General features: G+C 50.5%; 1 protein-coding gene across 1 annotated transcript in view; it reads left to right on the top strand.

Moving 5' to 3' along the window:
• The first annotated feature begins 461 nt into the window (after positions 1-461).
• The window catches only part of STUM (stum, mechanosensory transduction mediator homolog), a 67830-nt gene continuing 56674 nt past the window's right edge, over positions 462-11617 (top strand). The window contains exon 1 of the mRNA XM_077168569.1: positions 462-683. Coding sequence (XP_077024684.1) covers positions 497-683 — 187 coding nt within the window. The 5' untranslated portion in view covers positions 462-496. The remainder of the gene's footprint in view (positions 684-11617) is intronic.

Raw genomic sequence — 11617 nt, 5'->3', positions numbered from 1 at the left:
GAGCTGGGCCAGACAAGCACATGCCCAGTACGCGCTGCTCCTGGGCCGAGGTTCCCAGGTCACCTGTCTGGGGAGAGCGAGGTGTTGTCCGACCCTCCCACTACCTGTGCAACCAGCTGCTTCTGCGCTCCCCTCCTACCTTCTTCCCATCGCCCGGCTTTTCCATTCCTTGTGAGTGATATTTTTTAGGGGAGGAGAGGCGGGGAGGAGGGCGGGGAAGGGGCCGGCAGGGAGGGGCGTCGGAGCGCTGTCACCGAGTGTCACGCTGCCCTCCCCGCCCCTCGGCCTAGAGCGTGGGAGCGCGGAGGAGCGCGCCGCAGAAGGCCGGGCGCGTGGGGACGCGCGAGCGCGGGGTTGTGGGCAAGCCGCGGGCACCGAGCACGCTGGGCGCCTGAGCACGGCTGGAGCTCGGTCCGCCGTCACCCACCACCCGCCACCTGAGCGCCCGGCGGCAGCCCCGGCCGCGGCAACCCGACTCCGGGGGGCGCGCCCCGCCATGGAGACTTCGCACAAAGACGCCGAGACGGCGGCGGCGGCGGCGGACCCCCGGGGGGCGTCCTCGTGCAGCGGGGTGGTGGTGCAGGTCCGCGAGAAGAAGGGCCCCCTGCGCGCCGCCATCCCTTACATGCCTTTCCCGGTGGCTGTCATCTGCCTTTTCCTCAACACTTTCGTGCCGGGACTGGGTAAGGAGCGGGGCCGGGAGGAGAAGGAGCTGGGCGCGGCGCAGACCCTCGGGCGGGGCCCCTGGGCGGCAACTACTGCGCTCGCGTGGCGGGACCGCGCTCCCAGCGCCCCTGGCAGGTTCGGGCACCGCGTGGGGCGGTCGCCGCGGAAAGGAGGCGCCGCCCAGGGCCCCCCGACTCGTCTTTTGCCCTGTGGGACGCACCGCGAGGCTACTGAGCCTGGAGGAGCGGGAAACTTTGCCGGGAAGGCTGTACGCCCTCGGGCGGGGGCCGGGCCCGCTCCTGCGTCTGGGATGGGCTTCCTTTCCAGCTCCTCGAGTCTTCCAGTCTCTGCCGTGCACACCCTCCCGCGAGCCCCTTTCTCAAAGAGACACAGGGTCGGGCCGGGGGGGACGCTCGGGGTCGCGCATCACAGCGACGAAGCTCCTGGAAATGATAGTGCCCGGGCAGTGGGGACGCTGGCGGAGCTGGAGAACGGGGAGGAGGGGCCGGGTTCCGGAGATACCACGAAGCCCCGACTGCGCTCGCGGAGTGCGGACTGGGCGGGGGCGAGTCTCCCCACCGCCTGCGGCCAGCCCTATCCCAGCAGTGAAGGGGATGGGGACTGATTTGCTAAATCCGGATGCATGTGGATTTGGGCCGCCTCTGGCCAGCGGTGCCCACTCAGTCCCTCGCGATCCTTCGGTGCCTGAGAAAGTGGAGAGCACTCCAGAGTCATTCTGCATCTGATGCCGGTGCCCGGACGGGCCCAGCTGGTATCCCTGTCTCGGATTTGAAAACAGAGCCCAGCACAGAGATGTGGGCGGCAGGGTTCGCAGGGTTTTCTTGACTCTCCCCCCCCCCCCACCCGCAAACCTCTGCCTGCACGACCTCGCCGCCCACCCACAGCTTGTCAACAGCACGGGCTGTTCTGCCCCCCCCCCCCCCGCCTTTGCGTTTAGGGTGGGAGAGGCAGGCAACCATGTGCCCTCTTCGGGAGAAAGCCCGGCTGCCCGCGCATGGTTCCAAGCTACCCAAAGCAGCGGTCAGCGGGAAGCTGGTTTCCTTCTCACTTTGGCCTTTCTCACAGCCTCGCTGTCCGCGCGTGGCTGGGCCTCTGCGCAGGTGACCGCGAAGGTCACACCCACCCACGCGGAACGTGCTCACTTGCCCTTGGGTACTTCCTTGTCTTTCAGCCGCAGGGCGCTGCCGTGGCGAGGGCAGCCCATCTGTCTGTGCAGTAAGTTAGGTGGCATTTAGCTGGCCTGTCCCGGCTCTCTCCGCGGCTTTAGACACGGCGAGGTGGCCAGCTGATGTCAATGTAGTCACGTGGGAAATTCCCACCTGTGGGAGTCAAAGCAGCCTGCCTTTCCAACACAAGCAGTGGTGCGTCTTTATTCCACTTTTTTATGTGATGAGGTAAATGACTCCCGCTCCCCATGGTATTTTGAGGAAACAGAAAAATTGGTGCCAGTTGAAACGGGCTGCCACCAGTGCCAGGCGGGTGAGGGAATCATCCCTTTGATCCATTTTAAGGGGTCAGCCGCTGTGCACTGGCCCCTCCGGGTCGCGCCACCCTGGGTACATTTCCCACACTTAGCCCTGGGCTTCCGCAGCCTCGGGTCTTTCCGGCCCTCCCCACTCCCTCCCTCCCCACACCCGCCATCCCCACTCCCTCCGATACCTACCCCAAGGATCAAGCTTTTCCCTTTTGACACTTCCCTTTGTTCTATCACAAGCCTATGAGATTTTTAAAGCAACTTTTCTAAGAAGCCAAAAGAAAATAAAGGGAAAATAAGCAAACTGCGAAAGTAGTAGAACAGGTGGTTGGTCTATGGATTGTACAGATTTCTGAGTTTTCAATGACCCAATCCAGGCATTTTTTGTTTTGTGTTGTCTGTTGTTGCACAGTTTACTGGGTTCACAGGCCCCTGTTTCTCTCCACACTGAAAAGGGGATTCCTAACCCACTTCAAGTGAGCCGGAGCCTTCGTATTCTCGTCTGTAAGACACCCACCTCTCGGAGCTGTTGGGAGGATGAAATGTGGTTATGTAAAGTCCAGAGTCTGGCACGGTGGAAGCACTACTGAGAGGGTAGTGTGTCTTGCTCTGAGTCCTTGTGCAGAGCTGAGCACTGCTCTCATTTCTGGGGGGAGGTGCCTGCCGCGTGCTCTGGGTCCTTTGCTTCTGAGTACTTGTTGATCTCTCTGCTGCTTCTCAACCTGCAGTGGAGTCCTGGACAGCAAAGCAGCCCAGAAATCTTGCAGGCAGTTTTTTTGGTACTCCTTATCCCCCTCCCCACATGCCAGGAATGGTCCCAGCTCCTGGAAGTCTTCCTTTTGGTCCAAATCCACTTTTCCAGGTCTCCCTAGCTTAATCTGAAGCTCTTATGAAGACTGAATATTCATGTCTGCCTCTGCCCTTTGATGAAATGCAGCTTCCTTCAATTCATTCACTCATTTCTCTGACAAACACAGAGCACCCACCACATATCAGGCACCAGGGATGTGGTGGTGAATAAATCAGTCAAAATGTCCTAGACAACGGGAAAATTAATGCAAGCTTTGAATTGGACAAGTGCTATGATGGCAGTAGGAATAGAGGGTTGGTTGCAGCAATTAATTCTTCCTCGGGGGTTCAGAGAAAGTCTCCCGGAGAGAATGCATTAGGTTAGACCCTGCTGAGAAAATCCATCTCGTGGCTCCAACTACTTATCAGCTTCACTTCACTCCTACTCTCTGGAAACTGGTTAGACTACTGGTCCAAAGATCCCATCTTTTTTCCTCTCTTTGTTTGCGAATTAGATGAGCGTACAGGTGTCAGGCTGAGTGAAGACCCCTTTCCCCTCTGACATAGGTGCTTCAGGTTCTCGCAGTCTACGGGGATTTCCGCGGCCCTAGGAGAAGCCCTATCCTTACAAGTCCCCAGAGCCTTCTCGATGTGTGCAATGGTGCTCACCTGTGTAACCGACAGGATATCACACACCAGTAGAGGGATGAGTATTTCCTCTCCCCAGGAGTGAATGGGGAGTAGAAGTGATTTGTGATCACTCTGACGCCTCACTGGAATAATTAAAGTCAATTAAGAACAATGAAAAACAACAGAGGGTAAAGAGAGTCACCCAAGACCTTGTCAGCGAATTCTGCTCTCTACTTGTGGAAACCACTTAGTCCCTTGTCGTTCCAACGAGTAGGGTGTTTCCGAGCATATAAGCAATTGTTCATTTGTGTAATGAAAGTTAATTGTCATGCCCCAAAATGGCCAGAGAGATTGCTGTTTGCCAGGGGCATAATGATCCTTTCATTGTTAAAAGTCATATCTATCTTGATTGATTTAGTAAAGTGAAAATGCTGACGATTCAGGTAGTGACAGGGGAAGTGGGAGGGAGGAAACCATTCCATCAGACCAGATGTCTGTTGATCTGCTGTTGACTATTACATACATATTTCTCCTGAATACGCTACCTTTGAGACTCATCTACTTCCCCATTGAGAGCACCACAGGCTGGCTCAGCTTCGAGTCTCTATTTTTCCTCTAGGCCCATGACTCGAATTGATGATTAAGCCTGCCTTACTTTTTAGATCTAGCCTATTGTTGACTTTTTATTTTTTAATGTTTCAAGAAAAACACGGGTAGGGAGGTAGAAGAGGAGAGAAGTGGAAGTGTAATGAGTTAAATTATTGTTCCCAATTGTTGGCTGTCCCCCCTGAAAGAGCCACGTGACCTGCTGTGCCCCTGTGGGAGAATTCTCACTTCCCTGCCCACTGATAGCAGGCTGAGCCATGGACCTTGGGTTGGCCAGTTGGATGTGAGTGGAAGGGACAGATGCTGTGCCCAAGTGGGTGCTTTAAGAGGCATTGTGAGGGTCTGCTCCCCACCCCCCGCCTCCCCCAACGAGAATAGCAGATCTCACATCAGGGCTGCTCTTCCACCTGCTTCCCAGAAGGAAGAAGACATCTGAGGCAGGGCATGACGTGTCACAGCATTGAGAAATAAACCTGAGTTTCTGGGATTTTGTTGCTGTTGGCATTGTCGTTGTCGTAGCACAACTTAATGAAAGTCGATGTACATGTAGAGGGTGTGGTAGAGGTGTGCATGAGCTCACTATATAAAGTGGGAAATCAAGAGAGCTTGTCTGTAGTTGACAGAAGGAAAAAATAATGGCTGCGAAGGTTGCCAGCAGATGAACTGACCCAGTGATGTAACTATGTGGAGATAAAGGTAGAAGGGAAGTGAGGGATGAGGTAAGTAAGCGAATTCTTAACACATTTTAGCAGAAAGTCAATACGTGATGTCTAAAGTTGAGAAAACAGACAAAGCAATATAAGCATCTCTTTGAGGTTAAAAATTCATTAGAAGAATTCCTGTTCTTTCTGGCGTTATCATTTTTTTTGTCTACTGGCTCATCCCCCACAGCATATGCACTTGTCGAAATTGTGAGGGTCACCCATCATCTCCAGGGTGCTAAATCCAGTTGTCAGTTCTGTGCTTTCCTGGGCCTTTCTGGGTCTCTCCGAACCTTTGGGCATAATTACCACACCCTCCTCCTTGAAGCTCTTCCCTGGTCTCTTGTAATGTCACCCTTCTTTATACCTATGGCCTCCTCTGCTCCCTTTGCTCAGCAGTGTAACCTCTAAACTTGGAAGTGCCCCAAGGGTTCAATCCTTGATCTTTTCCTTTCCACCTACACTCCCTCCTGTGGTGATCTCCTCAGTCTCCTAGCTTTGAATTCTTTCCTTTTGATGATGACTTAAATTCACATCTCCAGCTCAGACCTCTTCCCTGCACTCCAGAGGCTTATATCCAACTGTCTTCCCAACATTTCCACTTGAAAATCAAAAGACCTCCTAGGCTTAACTTATCCAAAACCAAAATCCTGATCTTCTTCGCTAAACTGGCTTCTCATTCCTCCCTCCCTATCTCAATCACTGGCATCCTTTCAGTTGCTCAGGCCGAAGCTGGATCTCTCGTTCTTAACTCTTTCTTCTCTTCCTCGCCCCCCATGCCCAATTTGCTAGGAAAGGATTTTTCGCTGTACTTTCAAAACCTACTCAGTACCTAACCACTTCTCACCCCTCACCTCTGTTACACCGATTCAAGTCTCTATTGTCGCCCAAATTATTGCAATGGTAATAATTTAGTATTGGTGTCCCCTGCCATCTGTTCTCAGCATGCAACCAGAGCCAGTCTTTTAGAACACGAGCCAAACCCTTCAACGGCTCCCAGCTCCTTCAGAGTGAAAACTCAAGTTCTTATTATGACTAACAGGGTTCTGGGCCACCACTATAGAAATATAATATGGGATACACAGGTTTTTTAAGATTTTCAAATTCCCATATTATAAAGAGTAAAAGGGAACAAGTGAAAATAATTGTGGTATATTTTATTTAACCCAGTATATAAAAAATATTATTTTAACACATGACCAATACAGAAAACACTAAGGAGATATTTAAATTCTGCTTTTGCACACTAAGTCTTCACAATCTGGTGTGTACTCACAGCACATGTGAATGTGGACTAGCCATGGGGTCTGCCGAATTGGGGAGCCTAACTTTCTGTGTCACCAGCCCCCGTACCTTTCTGACTTCCCCCTCCATTCCTCCCCCCTCCCTCACTCTGCTGCAGCCACATGGGTCTCTGTGCTGTTTCTTTACCCCCCACAGGCAACTTCTCCCCTCAGTGCTTTGGCCTTGCTGGGCTTTGGCCTAGAGTACTTGTCCTGCAGAAATCCATATGGCCCCCTGAGTCACAGTCACCAGCTTAGGCCCTGCTCAGAGTCACCAGCCCAATGCAGCCTTCGCAAATGATTGTGCTTAAAATTGCACTAAAAATTGCACTCTGCCTCCCGGACTTTGCATCTTCCCCTGCTTCATTTTTATTAAGAGCACGCTCATGATTAAATATAGTGTGTTTTATTTATCTTTTCTATTGTCTGTCTTTCCCAACTTGAATGTAAGTTCCATGAGGACTTTTTTTTTTTGTCTGTTTTATTCATTGCTGTATCCCCAGCATCTAGCAGAGTGCCCAGTACGTAATAGATGACCAATAAATTATGTTCAATGAATGAATGGGATAAAACCAAAAAGGGCTTGAAGAAGTGATCCCTTTGGGAAGCTCAACTTAGAGCAGAGACACCTGGGAAAGGTGCCTTTTCACTAAAAGCCTTTTTCCCAATTTGATTTTTTTGTACTAAGTACAGTACTTGGATTCTTTTTAAACGGTAAGTATCGATGTTAGCAAAAGAGAAGGGACTTTTGTCTTCTGCTGGTGGAAGTAAAACTTGGGACAGCTTTTCTGGAAAACAGATTAGCAATTGTATATCCAAAGTCTCAAAATGTTCATATCTTTTTAATTCATTAATTCCACTAGTAGAAATTCATCCTAAAGAAACAACCAGAAATATGGACAGAAATTTAAAACATAAAGATGTGCTATGAGTATTATTTATAATATTGAAAAATTGAAAACAAACCCAAATGATAACGATAGAAGAATGGTTAAATAAATTACGACCTATCCTTGTGGTAGAATATTAAGCATTCATTAAAATGCTGTTTCTGTTGATGTGGGGGAACTGTTTAGAAGGGAAGGAAGGAGTTCAGTGTGTATTGTGTCTGTTAGGACGATCTCGAATATTCTTCATTTGCTTGGTTCTAAGGCACATCCTTTTTCCATGTTTTGATGTTTCTGAATTCATGATGTGTCTTATCTTCAATCTAGAGAGATATAGCTTCTTTTTTCCTTTGTTTTTTTTTTTTTTTCATTTTTCCCTGAAAAGCTTTTGCTAAATCAATGGTACATTTTTGATCAATAGTGTTTTAAAATCAAGAAAATAAAAGGGAGGTGGTAGATGATGAAGAGATAGATAGATAGATAGAAGAATGATAGGTAAAAATGAGTTGAGCAAAATATATAAAAATGTTGGCAGGTGGTAGGAAAATAGTGGTTATTTTCTTTTTTTACACTTTTCTATATTTTCCATATTTTCTAAAATGAGCATAAAAGTACATTACCTTTATAATTAGAAAGATGAAAATAAACATTGTTTTGGAAAAAAATTCTCCTCCCAAGGTGATAATGCTAGCTGCAAACCAGTTTATGGTGGTGCTTTGAAAGGGGCAGAATGCCGGGAAGTGTGTGGGACACCACGTCCATACCCTCCTGTATCTTCAGTCACTGTGTATGCACACACTGCAGGACCACTAATACTCTAATGGATAAATGTCCTGTGCCAAGTGCTGTAATGGGGTCCAAGACTTCTCCACCACTCTTACAAGCCGAGGGACACTCAGTGTCTTCCATGGTGTGTGCCTGTCATGGGCCGGGTCCCAGCCAGTGCCGTGGCACTACGAGGATGACTGGGCCAGACTCAGTGAAGTAAACAGCATCTGCCTTTCCTGAGACCTCACAAGGAGCTTAGCTGTACGGGGGGTGGAGGGAGGGGAGATAGGGTCAAGCAACAGTTGCTAGAGAGGAAGTCTGAGTTTGGATAAAGTGTGGACAAAATGCTAAGCAGAGGAGAGCTGGCTCCTGAGTGGCCCCAGCAGCATTGCACACACCAAGAATGCATCATGCTCCCACTATGTGCCAAGTTCTCTGCTCGGAGCTGGGATACGGTCAGAGAAGATTCCGTGTCTGCCCCAAGCAGCTGCCGGCCAGTGGGGCAGTCAGCTATCATAAATGCAGGCAGTGGATGCGAGCTTTAAGGGAGGGAAGGATAAGTCACTGGGAAGCATTGAATCCTCCACAGGAGCCAAGGAAGGTTTTCCTGGCAAATGTGACTATTTGGGAAATGAGCAACAGACTCAACAGAATGGCCCGGAGGGCACTGGGCCACGTACCATTTCCAGCTCGGTGGCAGATTCAGAAATGAAAACATGTAGTAGGGACAGTGGACCAGAAATCAGGAAGCCTCACACCTGGTTCTGGTTCCTCAGTAGCCTGGGACCTTGAGCAGCTCACTCAACCTCTCTGGGCCTCAGTTTCCCCACTCATTGAAAGAAAATAATCCCTGCTCGGCCACCTCGCAAGGTCCTCATGCACTGTTACCTGTAAAGAACACCGCTGTTGGAAAGGATTATTGTTACCGAAACACTGGCAAAACCGGCTTTGTCCCCAGGGCCATTCTTGGGGTAATTCTGCGAGTGATGTGGTGGGTGAGAGGAGGGGACGGGGCTAAGTACCAGCACCTCTGCATTTCCAGCACTCTCACCACGTGGGCTCCCTGAGCTGAGACCTGACGCTGGGCCTCACCCAGACCTCACACACCTCACGTGCTGGGGGGCAGGGTAGGGGGCAGAAGGTCTTGCCATCATACAACCCAACCCTGTGTCTGTGGGGGCTGTCTCCGCGGCAACTTTACAGTTTGACGAGAGGCTGTGGCGTATCAAGTTGGTGAATGAATTTGTGTATGTGTGTGAGTGTGTGGTGTGTGTGCTTGTTCCAAGGCTTTACCTGTAGTTATTTTACCATAAAAGTCAGAGGACAGTTCCTGGCACATGTCTGCACATCCCAGCCCTGCAGTGCAGCTACCACGGGGCACCTCCCACGCACAGCCCTGCAGCATGTGGCGCTTTAGGGCACGGAGTCCCATCCACCCTGGGGCAGGGAACGGGGGGCGGGGGACTGAGGTGGCAGGAGGGTCTTCAGCTTGAAACTTTCCTGATGGGAATTGGGGCCTGGGTCTCACTGGCCAGGATGGGCACGTTCTCTCTCACATTTGTGTTAGAGGGGAAGGACCGTCTAGGAGAAAGGCAAGGCAGTGATAAAGTGACGGTGTTTTCCTAATGGAAAAGCAGAACACAAGGATTAACGGAGCCTCGACTTTGTGAAAGATCTGAAATTACATTGAAGAAGTCCTTTTTCTCGAGATGAATAAGACGACGTGAGGCTGTCCTTGAAAGCTGCAGTGTGGGGGGGCCGCAGGCAGAGGCACTTGGCTTTGTTGTCTGAGAAGTTTGAGCCTGAGATGATGAAGTTAGGGTTTGTGGTAAAGAAGCTGTCTTCCAGCCCCACTAAGAAATCGGCCCCACTCTCTTAGGGCCAGGGAGTTTAAAGGCCACTCCAGCCCCTTTTGTCCCACAGACTATCAAAGGAGGCCTTCCCGGATCCAAGGCTTACACCCACAGACTTGTCCTGAGTTGGGTTAAGCCCCAAAGCAGGGCTGAGGCTTTTATCTTTGTATCTTCCTCCCTATCACGGTGCCTGGCGTGTAGTGGAGGGTTAATTAATGTTTGTCAAATTAAATGAATGCACCAGTGTCATAAAGATGTGGTGACAGGTCCCCCGCCCCCTCCTGGTCTGTCAGTGATGTCAGCACCTGCCACCCAGCCCTCCTCCTCGCTGTCCCAGCCTTTGATTTTTTTTTATAATGGCTTTATTGAAATATAATTCACACACCATAAAATTCACCCTTTTAAAGTGTACAATGCATTGATTTTTAGTATGTTCACAGCCTTCTGCTCATTCCCCCGTGTTGCCTTCTGATCTCACTCTTTGACCACGTTCTTGTGAACCTCGGGAGCTCACTGTGACGAGAACACCTGATGTCATTCATTTGGGGGAGAGCGAGTGTTCGGGGACCCCTTTGCTGTCACTTGCTCAGAGCTCTGCAAGTGCAGGAAGGCCCTGGCCTTGGAAGGCTAGCTCCCGCCCGTGCCGCGTTCAGCGAGACGCAAGCAGCCTGGATGCACATGGCACAAACATTGCCTGGGAGGTCGTCATATTTTATTTTCTGCTTTGAAAGAAACTTCTTACCAGGCAGGAAAATCTCAATGAAAATGCGATGGCGTGGCGCTACAGGCTTACGCTGAAACGTGGGGCATTTCCAAGGTGGAAGGAGCCACACATACTTATGGGGAGGCTCTGGCTCAGGTCACACTGGTGGAAGAAGAGCTGCAGAAGCGAGTGCCGACAGCAGCTCAGAAGGAAGTAGGTCTTCCTGGGCCACGACTCAGGGCAGTTTCTTTATTGTATTTACCGTTTTAATAGAATTTCTGTGCTAGCAGATGAAGTAGCATCTGTGCTCGTGTATCGGCTTGGATCATTTCATTCTTCTACTCTAAACACTCCAGTGGCTGCCGTGGCCCATGGAGCTAAGTTCATCTTCCACAGCCTGTCATTCAAGGCTCCAGGGAACTCCACCTACTCTTTCCCTCACTTCCTTTAGTCAAACGGGGCACTAAACTTCTTTTTACAAGTTGCTGCCCTTGTGTTTTGCTCCTGCTTGGAACACCTACTGTCTGTATTCCACTCCAGGAGCCATCTGAATGCACCTGCTGTCTTCCCTTTCTTGATCACTCCAGCCAGGTGTTCTCCTCCCTCCTTGGAGCCTCCCACCCCATCCTTCAGGATATTTCTTCTGCTTTGCCTGAAATTGTTTTGCTGTTGTTGTCTTAATCCTCTTACCCAAAATCATCTCCCTGAGGGTGGGGCTGTGCTTCACACATCTTCTACCCCCACCTGGTATTTGTTGAAGTGTGTGTATACAAGGGATAGAACTTACAGGGCTCCAGGCCGGATAGAGGGGTGGGGTGGGTAGGTGTAGTTCTACATTTCTGAGGAGACATTGTTGTCCCAGCCACTCGGGGAGGGACCCGGTTTCCTGTAGCATTAGGTCAGTTGCCCCTTCGCTGGGCTGGAGGATCTGCTGTGGGGCCCTCAGGGGGGCAGTCGCTGTGTTTCCTGAGAGCAGCCGGGCAGTCTGGGGCCAGGCCTCCATTCAAATGCCCCCTTGTCTTTTGAATATGAAGGGAGAGAAGTTGTCGATAAATCTTAGTAAAGCATCTTGAAGACTGGTTTGGGCAATCGTCATGAAATGGTTAGTAAATCTAGGAGAAAGTTTGATGAAGAGCCAGGTATTTGCATGGTCTTAAAATATCTCCCCACAGAATGCTCTAACTTCCTTGTAGCCACACAGCAGGCAGACCAGCCAACATTTTGACTGGGTAAACA

The sequence above is a fragment of the Tamandua tetradactyla genome, chromosome 7 (assembly GCF_023851605.1).
Source record: "Tamandua tetradactyla isolate mTamTet1 chromosome 7, mTamTet1.pri, whole genome shotgun sequence".
NCBI lineage: Eukaryota > Metazoa > Chordata > Mammalia > Pilosa > Myrmecophagidae > Tamandua > Tamandua tetradactyla.
This window is presented reverse-complemented; position numbering and strand designations above follow the sequence as displayed.